This window comes from Odontesthes bonariensis, chromosome 23 (assembly GCF_027942865.1).
Source record: "Odontesthes bonariensis isolate fOdoBon6 chromosome 23, fOdoBon6.hap1, whole genome shotgun sequence".
Classification (NCBI taxonomy): Eukaryota; Metazoa; Chordata; class Actinopteri; order Atheriniformes; family Atherinopsidae; genus Odontesthes; species Odontesthes bonariensis.
The window spans coordinates 14507491-14525809 of NC_134528.1; the positions used below are offsets into that span (position 1 = coordinate 14507491).

The 18319-nt window shown below is 44.7% G+C and overlaps 1 protein-coding gene across 23 annotated transcripts in view; it reads left to right on the forward strand.

Annotated features, from left to right (window-relative positions):
• Window positions 1-18319, forward strand: part of tcf7l2 (transcription factor 7 like 2) — an 85342-nt gene that overhangs the window by 13156 nt on the left and 53867 nt on the right. For 19 of the 23 annotated variants that reach the window (XM_075457924.1, XM_075457923.1, XM_075457925.1 and 16 more), the window contains exon 4: window positions 17211-17312. The exons of the other annotated variants lie outside the window; for them this stretch is intronic. In XM_075457924.1, the coding sequence (XP_075314039.1) occupies window positions 17211-17312 (102 nt within the window). The remainder of the gene's footprint in view (window positions 1-17210; window positions 17313-18319) is intronic. 23 annotated transcript variants of the gene reach the window in all.

Here is an 18319-nt window from a genome sequence, read left to right on the forward strand (position 1 = left end):
TGATATATTATACTCCAGGTTCTGCTCTCGGTTATTTTCTGTGGTGTTCTTTGTATCTCCTTTACTTTAAATGGCTTTACTCTGCTTAGTCTGTTACACAGCCATTGTCTTGGTGGAGCAAAACCACTCAATGGTTACACAAGCTGAGTGGTATGCAAAAACAGTGGTTAGAGCACAGGCGGGCGGGTGAGAGGCGTTGAGGGAAGCTTTGGTTTACAGCTTCAAGCCACAGCCTGAATCAGGGCAAGTTTTGCTATCAGACAGAGAGACGTGAGAGGCTAAGACCTTTCACTGTGATGCCGATGCTTTTTAAGTGGTTGGGATCATGCTTAAGTGCCTCTTGGTTTTGTAGATTTGGATTGCAGGCTGCATTGGAGAAAGTGTGCGCTAGCATATGTCACCTGACTGCCAGGCAGCCGGCTTTAGGAAACCAGAGTTGGCGTGAATGTCGAGGCTTGTCAAAGACAGGTGCCAACGCTGCCACCCATGCCTGCCGTACAGCAGCTGGGGAAAGACTGCAAGGCCCACGGTCAAGTGTGGGCCACTGGGAGACTGCATTAGCTAGAATTCCCTGACAGAGTGGGTAGGGGGGTGGGGGTGAAATGAGCAGAAATCCATGCAGTCCGATGGCTTAAAGTAGCAGTGTGCGCCTGTGCGTGCACCTCCTGCAGCCACCGGCTTTATCAAACATTTCTGCACCCTAGTCTTTTCACATCAGAGAAAAAGTTGTAGAGAAAATGGAATTCTCTCTTAAATCTGAATCTAAACAGAAATCCATGTGCAGATGTGCCCACATACTGCCATTACATCATAGGTCAGAACTGTCACGTGCTTGAAGGTACCGACGACCACCCGAAGCATGTAATGTCTTTCTGTTTAACATCTGTTGCCCAATTACAAAACAAAGGAAGACAATGAAGTGATTTCTAAGGATTTGGTTTGGTGACTGTTTGATACTGAGTTTCAGCTTTGGATGTGGGATGGTTTCTGTTTGGTTTCATTTAAAAGTTTGTTTTCATTACAGCATAGCATGAGGAATGTGAGGTATCATGTGAAAAATCCCTTTCCAGACCTTCTTCTAAGTGTTTTAATGTTTCAGATTTTTCAAGTACTGTGAACATTGCGGTATTAAACTGTGGTTCAGCTTCTCTCCCAAGTAGAGCAACACCACAACTGGATACTCAAACAGGAACCCCCCCCCCCCCCCCCTCACCCCGTCCTCTCAGGGTAATGGTGTTGTATATGTGCCTGGGAGCCATTACTGTAAGTCCTCTGAGTCTTATAGGGGAAGTTTCATGGAGTCTTTCTTCTCTTTTTTTTTTTTGCGCTTGCCTTTGGGATCACTTTGAGTCCTGAAAACCAAAAATCCTCTGCTGCAAATATGCAGATCTAGTCATCATTTTCTCCTGATCCGCCTGCTTGCTTCTTCCCAAATGCTTGCCCCCACCCTTCTTCACCCCATGGGAGAACAACTGCTGTCTACCATCTATAAGCCAGCGGAATTCCTCACCCTGACTCAGACAGGAAAAAAAAAACATCTTGGAAGTTTTCTATATGCTCCCACAGATCGTTTTACACAAGTAGACGTGCCTCTCGACTGTTCCCGGTTAGCGGCGTTTCCACACTTATTATAGCCAGTAGTACAAAGTTGAACCAACAAGTTAATTTTCCTTCCGTGCTTTGGTAAGTTTAGAGTGAAATATTTCATTTACTCGTGCAATATGGGATCATCCTTAATGAGACAATGAGACATCAAGTTGGGACACCTGTAGGTGCAAGCAGGTGTTATCCAAACATGGCAGGGGAATTTATTGTCTGTTCGGCCAAAGAACCAAGTTTGGGCAACTGAATGGTAGCAAACTCATACACCCAGAAACGATCTCACTAAAAACATGTTATGCTTGAGTCTAGTCAGCAAATTTAATTTGCTGTTATTTAGCTCTGTGGCCATGTTAGGTCATAAACAGCCTGAGAGAGGCTTCACTAACAGTCGGAGTAAAACTCAAACTTGAACTTGAGGAGAATCTTGTCACTTGGCAAGCAGTCTCCATCACTGGAGTTTCCTGGCCAGAGACTGAGATGGTGCGGTCTAAACGCTGGGAAAATCAACCTCTAATTGTTCACAGAAGCTATTGGCAGGAGGAGCTAAGAAACAATGAGCGAGGCATCAACAGGGAGCTGGGGGGGTGCTGAGAGGAGATGGCTCACACTTGCCGTTCAGAGTTTTTCAGGAAAGCAGTTGAGCCCACAGGGATTCTCACCAATGTCAAAACTGGTTGTCCTTAAGAGGAAAAGAAAACTCTTGAAACCAGAACTCTTTTCCTTTTTCCCCTTTCTTGGCCTTTTTAAAAGAGACAGTCATTTTCCTCACGTTTTAAATTGGCCTTGTCGTGCGGTTTCCTCAGCTGAGCTGCCGGGAGCCGACTGTTTTTCCACACGGGCCGATGTTCTGTACCAGTCTTGGGTTTTGAGGAGAAGAAAGGATGTGTTTTTTCTGGCACTGATCACTGTGGTATTAAACTTCCACTTTCTCCCAAAAGCTAACACAGTCGTGCTTGTGTATTCACGCCTTTTTTTGATCTGAGTCACAGTTGCTTGGCAAGACGTGCATCTGCATGTCCCAACACTGCCTCGACCCTGTAACCTTCCCCATCCCACTTGTATCACAAATCCACTTGTTGTAGTGTTTTCAGTGCGCCACATTTTAGTAAATAACATCAGTAATGATTCGATTGGGCATAAAATAATTAAGAGGCAGTCTGCTTGCCATCTGTCTGGTGAGATTACTAATTTCTGTGTAATTAAACGTGTGACCTTGCGGCCTTGGAGGGTAGTGCCAGTGGGCAGCCACTGCCAAAGAGCCAGGCTGTCTTATTTGAAGTCGGGGGAGGCTGGTTGGGGGGGTGTTGGGGGAGTGGGGGGGGGAGGTGTTGTTGTGCGGTTTTAAAAGTTTAGCCCAGCTGCTAAAGATAGCCCAGGCTGATGTGAGTTGAGCTTAAGTGGCAGTCTTTACATGGATGCGTCCTGTGTGTGTTCGTGTGTTCATATATACACCCACACACACCGGCAAGACTATGTCAAAGCCCTAAGTTGCCAAGCCTCACTCAACTTGGCAATTCTAGAGGAGGCCTGCTGAAGTCGGCATGATCCCTGTGTGCATACAGTGTAACCAGGAGAGGATAGACGAGCAGGGGTCAGAGAGTGTGTGTTTGTGTCTGTGCGTGCTGGTGGGGTCATGGTGGGCTGAATGGAGGCTGCTGTTTTAACTCTGATTTTATGTGTGGTTTTTGTTTGGACTCTTGAGGCTTGGTTTTCCCGTGGATAGTATCCAGAGACTACAAGGCCTGCTTCTCCTCATCTCTCATGTGAGGCCGACGTAAAGGGCCCTGCGATGTGCTCTGATTGGATTTCAGTCCTGATCTGGTTGTTTTGCGTTGTAAACAGGACATTAAAGACAGGGGAGATGGGAAGCTAATGAGTCTTTGTGTCGGTGTGTGGACTGGGAGCTTGTATGTGTGTGTGTGTGTGTGTGTGTGTGTGTGTGTGTTTATTTATTTATTTATTTTTTCTCTAAGCTTCATTCTCATCATCTAATGTGATGTCACACAACCTTTTAGGAAGAGGAACCAAAACCCCGTAGCACCCTGATGACATACAGTCCTCACACATACACGAACACAGTGAGTACATCTGAAAGAGAAACATCAGCATGGGTTACTCAGTGTGGCCTGGTTGGTGTTTTGCAATACTTCCTCCCAGAGTTAAGAAGAAAAAAAAACAAAAAAAAACTTTCTTGTTCCCCCAAACAAAAATAACTATTTTAATTACTATGGTTGTGCTATGGTGCAGCCACAGTATGACTGGTAGGACCAGGCTGAGGTGGCACTGGCTGCTGGGGATGGGGACGAGGTCTGGGCCTGCCTCCAGGGAAATTACAGGGTGGTTTGGAGAGGGAGAGGGGGGCACTGAATCCATCCTCCAATCCCTGCTGTCAGCCCGGAGAGCTTCTGTTTGCAGCTAGGAAGCTTCTCTGTTTCATCTTCAAACTTGTGGGATAATTGGAGTCGAATTCTCTGTAAACATGTTTTTTTTTTTTTCTCTCTCAAAGTTAAGCTTCATTGTTTGAAGACTTTATGTATCTGCCCAGCACCAGAAAAATGAAGGCATTTTTTCTTCTGACATTACTATGCTTCTGTTCTCTCTCTAACCTCTTCAGCCATCTCTTGTCTCCCTTTTCTTTTTCCACCTCCACCACCCACCAATCCCTCCCCTCTCTTCCTCTCCCTCTCAGTATGTGCTCTGATTACCTCTCCAAACTGGCAATAAGTTGATTGCTTTACAGAGATGATGTAAGCCTCTGCCCTAGGGTACATCAGGTTGGATTTCTCCCGCTTTATCTTGTAAAGCCTAAATTAACAGCTGGTTTGGTTGGAGTTCTCCTGGATCTGACTAAAGGATTAGGCTTGGTTCTCATGCGAGTCAATCCGGTTTGATTTATCGTAGGTCTATCAAAAAAGATCAATGGGAGTCCTTTTGAAAGTAAATCCTTAATCGCTCTTTGCACTTACGTGTCATCATTGTGAAGTTTTTTTCCTGCCTTCTATCTCTCGCACTCCCCTTTCTACATTTCTCACTCCCTAATTCTTATTCTATCCTTACACCCGCTGCCTTGTCTGTTTTTATTTTTTTTTACCCCAACTCTTACACCCCAGCCAGCCCTATCTGTGGTAGCAATCTACCCTTGTCAGTGGTATTTTTCACGATTTTTTCTGTTCTCATTAGTTGCTCACTGGAGCATGACTGCCACAAGCCCACCTTTAACATCGTCTGGATTTAATCACAACCGAAATAAAACTCTGTTGCTGCCACCTTCACCCAAACTTGCCTTGTCTTTTACCCATATAAAGTTTGCCACTCACCTCTGGCACTTTAAGTATCAATGAAGCTCATGAATTCATTTGAAGACCTGTTTGTCTTGGACCTCCAAGTTAGTATTGGTGATCACAGCCCTTCTGGCGATGATGGCCTGACTGAATGTGAGAGGTTTTGAATTTATTATTATTTTTTTGTTTCATTCGGAAATTCTGCAGCAGTCGCCAATGAAATATGTCAGCTTTCCTCAAAGGCTTTGTGTCTACTGAGCAACCTCAACTTTCACCTGACGATGACATTTAGTTCTTCAACTTTCAGTTCCCCTCACTTTGGCTTATGGAAAGCAGGTTTAAAGAACCAAGTCACTCACGCCTTTGAGTTGTGATCTGTTCACTTATGGTTGTCTGTTCTCCGCTTGCATTGATTGATACAAACATGAAACATTTGCTTTCCTGAAGTCATTAACATAATTCTAACTTTCACACTGAAACTCTACTGCAGCAGACATACTTTTGTGGAGACATATTTAAAGTGACTTGGCAGCACCTGCTCTTTTTCCTCACTCTTTCTGTCTCACCTCATTTACTTTCTCTCAACAACTGATCATCCTCCCCTCCTCCTTTTTCCCTGCTCCTCCTCCATCCCTCAATGCTATGCCTTTTGGGAAGAATACAACCAGCGAAACGGACAAGAGGACAAGCTGGACTGACAAACCGCTGATGGGAAGCATTTTCCTGGCCCACATTCATATTTATCATGTCATCAAATACTCAAGAGTCTCTATTTCCTCTGATGTGTGTGGAGTGAAGTTTGGAGAAAGTGGCACAATCAGGTGTGTCCTCCTGGCATGCTAGGCGAGCCGGTTGAATGGCGAACGAGGGGTGGAGGTGTGGGAGGGGCTCTAGAGGGACGAGGCTGGGTGTGTGAGAGGGGGCGAGATCGACGGGATACGTGGGAAGGAAGGGCTTGCTGTCAGCCAGCTGGACCTCTTAATCCTACAGCCTTGGGGAAAGGGTGTGTGTGTCTGTGTGTGTGTGGATTGTGTTCGTCTCGTAGAGATTTGTCAATTTTAGCACACCTCTGCTCGGCTCTTTGGCCCAGCTGAGCCCACTGTGTGTGTGTGTGTGTGTGTGTGTGTGTGTGTCTCTGCTCCAGTGAGACACATCCAGTATTTCATGTGTGCTGTGTTTACTGTAGTCCTCACTTTAACGGCGCACTGTATATTTATGTCAAGACGACAGTCTCTCACCTCCTTGATGTTGGAGAGGAGCTGGGGGTTGGTGTGAGGAAGTGTGTGTGTGCTTGACGGAAAGTTGCGAGGGCAACGCACTCTGCCACTACATCCCATCCCATTCCCTGCCTTTATGCTCAGCCCTCTGAGTGTCAAGTGTCTGCTGTTCTTTAAAAGTTGTGTGTGTGCGTGTTATCCCTCTCTACGTCATACTGTAACTAGATGTCTGATTGCATCATCCTCTTGTCATTCATTAGACACAAAACATACCATTTAGCCACATTCCACGCAAGCTTCCTCTTTTTTTTCACCCCCACTCTTGCATTTTCTGTCTCTCTCTCTGCCTGACTCCCTCTCTTTTGGCGTAGACTTTTGCATATATAGCAGGCTGGCAGGCTAAGAGCTTGGGACTTCCCCACGCCACACTCCAAGCCTTTGATCCTTTGCTTTGGAGGTAACATCAAAAGGAGAGGCATAGAAAGGCAGCTACTACTGTGAAGTTCAATGTTCAACTTGATGGCTTGGCTGAGGGCTTTTTTTCCCCCCTCTCTTCTCCTCCCCCACCCCTCACCTCCCTCCTCCCGTTGCTCCCTCGATCCCTTCGCTGCATCCCTCAGCTGACAAAAACACACAGTTTGTAGCCAAGGGTTTTTTTTTTTGTTTTTGCTTTTTTTCTTCTTCTTTTTGTTCCTCTGACCTCACTTCCATAGAACCTTTCAGACATAAAACAAGATCTTCTCCCCATAAAAACTCAGGTGTACCGATGGTGTACACAAATACTCGCAGTGAGGTAAGAGGTGCAGATCCTGGCGCCTGGCCCTGCTCTTTCTGTGTGGGTAACATGCAGCATTCTGTGTTGCGGCTTGTTGCATCAAGACTGAGCCAGGACACGTGCAGAACAGGTGGATAGGTTAGCATGAGGAAAAGGGCGTCACGCCATATTGTTATCTGCACACCTTCTATGAATGGATGAATTGATTTCTTTTCACTCTGAACTTTTTTTGTCAGGGAACTTTGAAAATCCCTACCCTCAATTGCCCTGGATTATACACAATCGATTAGAATGCTATCAGTATCACTCTGGCGTGATTGTTGCTCTGTTTAAGAAGTAAAATCCGACAAAAAGCTGACAGCGGATGCCTTTTTAAAGTCATTTCTCAATTTTTACAGACGTGTTCAAAGAAACGCACTCTTATCCAATCGGTTTACAAGGATCAATCTCCCCCTGTTTGTGTAAATATGGCCACCGTCCGTCTTCAGAAAAACCAACATGGCAATGCCCAAATGCTAAGATCAATGGTTCAAAACAACAGTCCACAAACCAGTGGGGGAAGTTATGTAGAGTTCATTCAGTTATATACTGAGCCACGCCACAGACAAACTGATGGCCATCCTGAGATAAAGGAGACGTTGACTCTTCCTCAGGTTCCCCAAAAATAGTTTTTACATCTTCTCGCTCAATCTTGCCAAACAAAGTCTCTCATTCTAACATGTTTGTTTTAGATAAACTAAACATCGAGTTTAGACACGTGTTGATGCCAAAATTGTAATTGACAAATAAATGATTATTAATCCCTTAGGGCACTATTTGGAGTATGTAATTGGAATGACTGTAAACACATGATTTAAGCCATGGATCATCTTGAATATTGTATTGAGATCCCACATCTGACCTTTTCATCTCTATTTTTGCATTTTTTGAAAATCAAAAAAGAAAATCATATTTTATTTTCACAGGAGGAGACAGAGCCCTTTTCCCAGAATTGTTCAGCTGCTGTGGTTGTTGTGTTGACATGCGACACATAAAGCTTGCAATCACAGGAAAACAAACGATTTTCACCATGAACGCCTCAGCTGACTTCTTATGCAAACTCTAAATTGAGGTAGTGTCAGATGAAGCCATGCATTCCAGGTCAAAGCCATGTTTTTTTCTGAGGTGTTATCAACTGTATTTAAATGACACCGACTTGATAAGGTGATCTAGAAATCTAAGGTGCTTCACTAAATGCTTTTTTATCCATTATGAGCTTCCCCGTCTGACTGTGCCAATTAGCAAAGGTGTGTGGCCTGCTTTTCTTCTCTTTCGCTCTTTTTCTGCTGCTCCAACTCTCTTTCTAGATAGTAGCTCTCTCCATCACGCTGCCGCAGACACGCACGCCGATGTACACACACCAAGCACACATTTGGTGTATCATTAGCTTAGTGTGCGGGGAGGCGTGCGAGCCTGAGCTGTCTCCTGCCTTATCTCCATGTCAATCACAGCGTGTGTGTGAACATCAGTTGTAATGATCTCCATCCAGCCTGTCGGTGCGTGTTAGCGCCTGGCTTCCCTCGCCCCCGGAGCAAGCCGTTCCCTAGCTAATAGATGCAAAATTAAGCTGATCAATAGATGGCCTCAGCTCATTATTGACATGTTATCGCGGCGTGGGATTTTTGTCCGGGGGTTTTTATACAGACCTAGACAGAGATGCAACACAGGAGGGGAAGAAAAAAAAAAAGTTAGCCATCTTCTCCAAATGGAGCAGGCCACTTTATGTCAACCCCTCAATTAAATTACATTAAGCTAATTTATTCTCACTCAATTTTATTCACATGATATGTGAGATGCTAAAGCCTCTCCTGGAAGTGTAATCATTGGCTCAGTGGTAGGAAATGAGATGGAGACTTTGCAAAACGCCATATTAAAGATTCATCAATAATTGGCATGTGTGCTGCTGTTTGTGTTGCGGCGGAGGAGGGTGGAGGGGCTCTTATGGCCGGATCACCACGTGATTGAGCTAAGTGGTAATTAACCATGAGAGAGGTGTGTGTGTGTGTGTGTGTGTCTTTTTGAGCCTTGGCTTGTAGCTGTGTGTGTGCCCATGAAGATGCATTTGTGTCACGGAAGGTGGGAATGCTGAGGAGAAGGTTGGGGGGTGCGAGTCTGACAGAGTTGATTTGGAGGTGAGAGTTGGGGTGGTCTGGTCAGGTCATCCATGGGGAAGGGGAATGGAGGGGGGGGACTCTAACCCTAGTCACACAATTGCCTCACCTGACCCTCTCCAGGTCGTATTGTCTTAGAAGCATCACCCATTTTAATGAGTTCTTATTACTTATTTATTCATTAAGCTACTGTGGCAAAGCAGAAGTACCCTGCTGTGTGAGTGTGCATGTATTTCCCTGTGTGTCTTTCATGCACGACCATAGTAAATAACATGTTTGAACTACAGCAGTTTAGTTGGGTTAAAGGTAGTCGAACTGAAAATAAATAGCTCAAAGCTGATGAATTACCCTAGATGGTTGGGTTACGAGTCCATAACCTGAAACCATATTTAAGATTTGAGTTGAAACCTTTAAAATCTTGGGCTTTAGGTATGCTGAGGCAGTGGGCCTCATGAATATGGAGGCTGAACTGCTTCAAGGTGTTATGTGCACATGTGAAAAAGACACAAAACCGACTGAGTGTTTATGATTCTTTTGTGCAGATGAATTGCCTATTGATATGAGTGCGAGATGCCGTCGACATGATGCTCTCTGATTGATGATTTTGCGTAGGTGGAATTGTGTGATAGCGTGTAGTGTTTTCAGAATATCGGAAGTCTTTGTGAAGCCTGGGAGTGTACACATTCTCTCCCTCTGAGGCATGTTTCATAGCTTCCTTATATCCAGTCTACCGTTTAACTAATTCATAGTGAACTCTCGCAGAACAAAACCAGACACCCAACATCAAGGGCAGCGTTCAGCTCTCCTCTAGCGCGATACCAAACACAGCCTTCTCCAGCAGAACGTAGGCGCTGCAATCGGCTTACTTTTCTCCCTCAGCAGAGCTCAGCTGCTGTTCGGCTTTTTAACTCTCCCCTCCACACCCGTAAGCCTGCATCCTGCAAACAAAGGTAAGCGTGTAGTGAGAATATGGGTTGCCCAACCTCTTTTCCTCCCACCCTTCTTACCTGGCCTTGCATAAGGGGTTCAGACACACCTTGGCCTGCAGAATGTCCCTTTAACCTCCATATTAGCCTCAGAGTAGGTCAGCGCATATAAGACTCCTACAAGGAAAGTCGGTTCATTGGCCTACTTCTGCTGTAATGATGGTCTTCAGATGACTAGCATTAATCTATTGCTAATGTAATTGTACAAAACACAGTTACTATGAATATCCAGACTAAGTTGATAAAAATGTTTGCCAGCTCATAAACTTACATAAGTGTAATTTCATAAAAATTGAAAATCTACAAACAACTTGCTCGACTGTGCAACTGAACTTGCAGGTTTAACCTTTGAAGTCATTCCACCATTTAGACAAGTTTTCCAAGACCAGTAGCTCTCGGTGCCTTGGAGTGCGCACCTCTAGATATCTCATTACATGCTTGACTGAAGTCGAGGGACTTGTTTTTCATGTTGATTTGAAAGACGACAAAAGACCATGTTTTACTTTCATGCCAAAAAACGAATGTGGAAATATTTTCATGCTGAAAAAAGAGAGGAGAGAACTTTCTGGAAAAAGTCAGTTGAAGCCCACATATAAAGTAGTCGTCCTCTCTTATCGTGGATGCTGCTGCTCCTGAAGTGCCTGAAATGCCTTGTGTTTTCCAGGCTTTTCTTCGTTCCCTTAATGACATAACAATGAAACTAGTGGCATGAGCATTGAGCAACTACATGCCCCCATTTTTGACGAATGAGAACAGACTGGGCCTTTCAGGAGAGAGACCTTAAAAGAGATGGGAGCTAAAATAGTGTTTTTCAGACACCGTTGTATGCTATGAGCAAAAAAAAAAAAATTGGTTTTACGAACATTAAAAAATGTGATTTCCCACTGTGAAATCCTACCATAAAATGATGAACCTGTTATTGAACTTAATATGGGCTCCCTAATTGATGAATTGCCACCCCAACTGTAGTTGGACATCTTAATTAAGCTGCGTTTGTCACCATTGCAGTAATCAGAGATCGCAGCGTAATAGCAGTTTGTCACCACGAGTGATTATGGAAGCTTATGAGATCAACACAGAACCCAAGTTATATTTGCGTCTGAGTAAAGAAGGGGAAAATAAATAGAAAAGTCAATCAGAGCACCGAGCGCAGCTCTGTGAAGCAGCAGAGCACCTGAAAGAAGAGGCATTCTGCTGCAGCTCCTGATGCTAAAGGTGCCGGAGTGCCTGTTCATTAGCAGGGCTGATGGAAGACCAGCCATCTCCTGCTGGCCTTCACCCTCCCTGCCACTATTTATAGAGCAGCCAAGAGAAACTCTTAATGACACAGGACAGTGGTAAAGGGGGAGCGGGTGCAAAAGTCAGATATGGAACGCTGTTTACTTTCTGAGATATTTTGGAATGCAGTCATGTCAACCTCACACTTCCTTTGAGAGCTTTATAGGTACATCCAGGTGTGTGTAATCTTTACCACATTCTTTCGTCTTCTAATCAGTATAAATAAAGGGAGTGAACTACATATTTACTAAACATTTGTTATAGAAAAAGAGTGTCCCCGGTGTGTTGTGCAATCATTTGAAACTTTTCAGTCCATCAGCTGGTGTTTGAACAGTGCATTTGCCCACACCTGCAAAGTAAACAAGTCAAAATGGAGCGTTGCTTATCACCTGAACCTATGCTTGAGAGAGTGAAACTAACTTCCAAAACAGACTTGATAAAAGTCCAGTGTTCATGGAAATACCAACAGAATTTTTATTTTTTTTATTTTCACTCTTTTTGTGAAAGGCTGTGCTATCTTTTGATATATTTTGAACAACAGATGTGGCTCAATTCCATGTCTGCTGCCTCATTCTAAGAGGTGAGCAAAGTCCGAGTCTGGTGGAGAGGAAGGAGAGATCACGTGCTCGTTGCCCCTGTGGAAAAAAAGGCTTATATGAAAGAGTCAGATTGAGTTATTCTGCAAGAAAGAGAGAAATGGGGTAGTTTGAGGTTGAGACGGTGATTGTTGGCAAAGGAGGTAGGAGGTGAGGAGGAGAGGTTTTGGATCAGGTCGGCGGCTCCAGTGCTGTCAGGGCCAGTGGAACCCCCAAGCGGTTCTGGCTTTGGAGTAAATGCAGGCCCAACGGACCCCTTCCTGCCCCAGGGCACGCAAACCCCAGGCCTTCCCACATTTCACTTTTATTTTCCCGGTTGCAAAATGCCTCTGGCTATCAGAGCAGGTGGGTTGCTCTTTTTCTTTTTTCTTAATATTTACTCATAAAATGTGCATTAGTAGAACCAAAGCAGTCATGATGGACCAACTAGTGTCGGCTAACTTTCTCTGTTTTATCAAGGAATTTCTCATTACACGATACCCACTCCTCTGTATGCAGGAACAAACAACATATCATATAGTGGGCTGATGATCTTTTTTTTTTTTTTTAACCAAGAGGATTTCAAAGTATCTGCGTTGGGCATCTCCCACCCTCAATTACAGAAAATAGTTTTTTCCTCTTCGATAAATGACGTGTTTACACAAGCACGCTGTTGCTTCTTCTCTTGCGTCTGTGCGTGATGACAAAGACTTGCAGCAATATCTGCAACAGATCGAGACAATATGTTCAGCTCTCATTTTTAAAGGGATAAATTCATAGTCAAACTGGATAGACTAATCTTTTAAGCTCTGTGCAGTTTACTTGCAGAGCTTTGAATGGTCCCCCCTTACTAGCCTTGATCATTTGCAGACTTAAATAAAGCTCTTTATAGTAGTGGTTTGATTGGTGTAATCTGCAAGCTGTCAATCCCATCTCTGAGCACTCTCCTTTGGGAGCCGCTAGGCCAGTTGGCCCCAAGGGTTGTTCAAAAATGGGTGAGCATTGTTGTTCAGGTGTGAATCAGTGAATAAGTATGTGCATTATGTCAGAGGGGGTCACTGTGAATGAGCGTGCGTTATTTGTGAACATTCCTGTGCAGAGTTGTGCCATATCTGTGCTATGAGGCAGACACAGATGGCCTGAAGATCCGCTGTTCTCTCTGGAGCAACACCCAGTATCCATATGCTGACACTAAACCAAAGCTGCTGCTGTCTGTCTCTCTGTCTGTCTGTCTGTCTGTCTCCTCTCCATTTTCACATGTTGGAAATGCTTGATGGAGCCCCAGTGGTCCTCATCATTTGTCCCGTGGTCGCCTGCTGGAAAGTAAACCAGTGTTTGGGAGCCGCATTGGCACATAAGGAGCTCAGTTTGTTTGATTGGTCTCAAGCCCTCAGCTCTTAATCCAAAACAAAACGAACAAGCTGTGTGATGGCAGTTACTGCGGCTGCCAGGCAGCATGTGATAAACACATCAGATGAGGGCTTCATAGTAAAGAAGCTTGCTGTTGAGAAGAAACCGACAAAACAGTCCCGCACTTTGTTTGTGTTTCATTTACACTAAGCAAGACTTTTCTTTTTGTCATCCACACAATCAATATGTGGTTGTTGGGTGGTGAAGCGTGGTCGAAAAATGGCTTAATATCTTTTTTTTGGGAGGATCAAACCCATGGCCCCGCAAACCATTTCCCTCTGTGCCATCTTGTTGAGATAAATAACATCAGTGATGTAATCTGGTATGCGGATATGTGAGGACGTTGCCCCTTTATTTGCCCTTTATCCTGCTTCCCCTCCGCTGTGGCACTGGGACCAGGGCCCCAGCTTGTTTTCACTGCGATGACAGTCAGCGTGGATCTGGGTTAACACTTATAACATGCCAAACTGTGGTACCGCAGTAGTCAGTCGCATATGGGTGGGTGGTTCAGCAGGCAAGTGGAAAGCACCTGCTCAAATACAGAGGAGCAGAAGAATAGCAAAATAGAGCTGAAACATGTAGAGGAATTTGGCTTCTCCAAGGTAAGGATATATTTGTGTTTTGGACAATCGGACAACTTTTATCAACTAAATGTGTAACTGAAATACCAGCAGTAAAAATTATCAATAAAGAAGTGTATTATAGATTATGGCCCTGTAAACAAACCAGCCTCACCAATCACCAATCCTCATCCATGCACTTGGGAAAACGGTAGATGACAGGAAAATCGGGACATGGAGGGGGAGTTCATCCCTCTGTAAGGATTTAGAGGACTCCGTTGTCTTTCACTTCATCAGAGACAATTGAGTCATTCAGCTCCCATTGTGGCGCTGGCCAGGCTCGGAGGGGTGCGGGGTAGGGGAAGAGAACAACTTTGGGTGGGAAGGCTGAAAAGGAGAGGGGAGAAGCTACACAATCCAAAGCCACATCGCAACCACTGGGTGGGGGTCTGTCAAGGGGGGCTGGTTAGTGTTTGTGTGTGGGAGGTGCGGGCCAAGCAGGAGGGACAGAAGAGAAGAGAGAGTTATCCTGGAACTCTGGAGCAATTTGTCACATTGGAATGGCTCTTGAGTTACATGGGGGGCCCCCTTCATAGCAGGAGAGTTTTCAGGTTGCAGAGTGGGGAACGAGGAGGGGGTTGGAGCAGCAGAGAGGGGTCAAAGGTCACGGCCTACTCAAGCCCAGGCAGTGTGTCCGTTAGCAAGGCAGAAGGGTGGGTGGAGAGAGAGGCAGGAGGCCAGGAAGGGGGTGGTCGTAAAGCCCGGCGCTTGCCAAGGCCCAGTCTTCCTCGGCATGCTTATAAAATCTGCGGGAGAGATTAGTGTGTGAGAACATTTGCAATAGCGGGGCTGAAGTGGAGCCACTTGTCAGGGCATGCACCCCAACAACCCCCCCTCTCCTCAGTCGTGTGGTGTCTCACTACCCCATTGCCACACTCAGGGGTGTCACCTTCAGGCTCCTTCCCCACCTCCTCAGAATGTCCTCTTGTTCGACCGCTCTCCCGGCTGCAGCTGTGTTTGAATATTTGCATGTGTGAGCATGTGCGCACATGCGATGGCTGAAGTTTCCCATGGCTGGATTCACAATTCTTCTTTCTCCTGCACTGCCCCGTCTTCCAATCCCTCTGGCACCAGTGGACGCCGTCTTGAATTACCTCATAGATGACAGCAGCCCTGACACACTCCTATTTTACTGTTGCGACACCACCCTCCTCTCGTCCTCATGGCAATTAATATCCAGTGTGGGTGAGGGGTCCATAAAACCCTGCAGGACCTCAACTCTGGAGTTTTTACAGTCTTTTCTTTTTCCACTCTGAGGACATACAAACAAGCATAAACAAACTCAGTTTTTTTTTTTTTTTTTTAGCAGTTAAAGCCGTCTTTGGGTCATAAATGAGTGTTCCTGGTAAAGAAGTACCAGGCAGTTTTTTTTTTCTTCTTGCAGGGTCTGTAACTGAAGACATGGAGTCAATAACTCCCTCCAGCGTCTACCACTGGCAGGCACCCCACAGTGAACTCTTCGCTAATTACCACTGATTTAGACACAGTCTCAGGAAGGGTCGCAACACGCTCACTCCCCGACCAGCACTGACACACACACACACACACACTCACACACACACACACACACACACACAGATACTGTCAGACATGCATACAAACTAGCGGTCACCTTTGCAGAATGGCAACAGAAAGAAATTGAATCCGATGCACCTGTGTCACCATACAAGCGCCAGATAATTACTTAGTTCCCTCTGCACCAGATTGCACGTGGAATGGAAGATTGAATTTATTTAACAGCAAACTTTTCGTCTCCAACTGGCCAACATGTGATCCTGGCTCCTATAATTATGGTGAGGTGATTATTAAAAAGGTCATTATTGCAAAGATGACCTCAGTCAGTCATGAAATGTTATTCAAGATGATGGGAAGAGAAGAAAGCCCCTCCACATTTTTTTTTTTTGATCATGTCAAAGGTTTTTGTCCAAATGGCATCATCGATGCAGCTCCAAGTTCAGATTCACTCGTCAGAGCTTTTTAGTTGTAATAAAGCATCTTGACAATTTTTAATGAGTATCTGTGGCACCAAGGTTACAACATAGGCCAGCTCCCCTCCTTTGCATTAATTATCTGCCACCAGCGATTGCTCCAGTCCTTTCATTTAGTTTCTTAAGACAAACATATTTTTCCTACCGGAATCTGGATTTGAAAATGTCTTTTAGGACCCATTTTAAAAGAATGGTCGCTTGCAGACACAGGGTATGGCCATTTATTGAGTCAAAAATGTTAAAATTTCAGTATGATAAAGAGGCTGCTTTTTTTTTTTTTTTTTTTTTTTTACACCATGTTCTTCTTGATTTTTGAATTCCTCAGTGGTTTCTCTCTACCCAGTTTTTGCAGAATGGCTGCTACGACCTCCTTGCCCCAGTGTAGGTGACCGTGACACTGATAAGCAGAGTTTGGATGTCATATTGTCGAAAAGTCAACACAAGCTTTCCAGTCAGTGGCTGAAAAATCAATGGAATATGTCAAATCAAAATATTTTCAAATGAAAACAGACTTGTGCATTTGCCATTCTCGTGATGACTAAAACATTTGAAGATAAACGATTTCCACGCTGCGTCAGGGAGCGTTCACACTCTAATTTGGATCATCAATGTGGATGTCATCAAATGAACTCCACCCGGTTTATGACACAGACAGATGTGTCTTCATGACCCTTGTTTCTGCTTATCTGTTTTCCTGCGATCGTGTGGGTGTGCAAGAGAAAGAAGGTGGGGGAACGACAGACAGGCTGGCTTCTGATAGAGGGAAAGTTAATCATTTATGGGTGCAGTCAGGAAATGTAGCCACACAGGAGCGTGCTGAGACTCCACGCTTTACCTTTTTTATGGGTTCCAATAAAAAAGTCAGACAGCAGTCACATTGATGACATCAGGTCATCGTAAAGCCATGAACTGTGGGCACAACTAGCTCCAACTTACCCTGACTCAGGGACATTCAGAGTCACCTGTCTGTTACTAAACATTAGCAAAAATAGTATTTTGGTTCCGACTGCCTGGCTTCCAAAGAAAGAGTTTGAGCTTTGTGTTTCTCTAAAGGTGCATTGGTTTACACTGTGTGCTCTTCTGCCGAACTCTCAGATGCCTGCTTCAGGCCATCCTCATCCTGTCTATCATCCCCTTTAAGATTTTTATTTGCGTCTCCATGTTTTTGAGTTTCCACATCCCATGCACATGTAAAAAAAACCCAAAAAAACCCCAAAAACCCCTTTTTTTTGTCTTATTTTTTTATTTGTTCTTTTGGTTTTTTGCTTTCTGCATTGTTAACATGTTTTGTTTCTTTCTTTCCATTCTGTTTCCCCTCTGCCATTCAGTACCTACAGATGAAATGGCCCCTGCTAGATGTTCAACAAGGAGGTCTTCAAAGTAGACAAGCACTTAAAGATGCCAGGTCCCCGTCACCGGCACACATTGTTGTAAGTAACACTCCGCTCGGTACTTTTCTTCTTTCACCAGCCCTCTCTCTCCCCTTATACATGACAGTGCAGAGCAGAAACAAACCCTGACTACCTTTGGATACTTGTATTGGCTTCCATTAAATCGGTCACTAATACAACCAGTCAGTTTTATAAACGTGTTCTCTTATCTGTGCACCTTTTTTGATGAGGAAAGTTTTGTGGATGCAACTGAACAGTCAGCAGGCAAATGGCACTGGCAGTTTTTTGTACAGCCAGGTCCCCTGTAGCCTCAGAGAAAATTGTAACTGGCAAGCCAAGGAAAACTGACCTCACACTCGCAACTTCTTGATGAGAATAAGCTCAAGTCGGGCTGCAAACGCACTTCTTTGAGGGAGGTGTGGGCGTTTCTTAAACATTGATCGTCCAAGGAGTTGGAGGAGTGCTCTGGCAGCAGTTTTGGCTGGACAGCCATAGGGGCATATTCAGCATATACTCATAACATAGCAAGTCAATATCTGAGAGGCTATCTTCCCTAGAATCAACAGCTGAATGTGAGCTAAGTAGTTGGCTAAAGGCGTAAAGTTTACAGCAGGTCAGTGGAAGGGTTGTATATAGGGTGAACATAGAGAGATGAATGTGTGTGGTCACAGGGTTAGCGTGCAAGAAAATCAATGAGTTAGGGATTGAGCAGTATCACTGAGGTGACCGTTCGTGCCCGAGGCCACACAGTTGTTACTTTTGTTTTACAGTTGTGCTTTAACATGTTGTTATGGTAGAAATGTACTTAGCACATAACAATTTGAGAAGGAGAAGTCTTCCAAGGTTGTACGCTCATGAAAAACAGGATCTCTTGTGGTAACACTTGAGTGTTGGATTCCGTGCCGTCTGGCCCTTTTTGTTTATGCATTCTGTGGAACAACACAGTTGGCCGTCGTTATGGCTCACACAGAAAGGTAGCGAGGATTTTTATCGCACAGATTACACCGTCAAGACACGGTGTCCCTCTGAGTCACATTTGACATTTG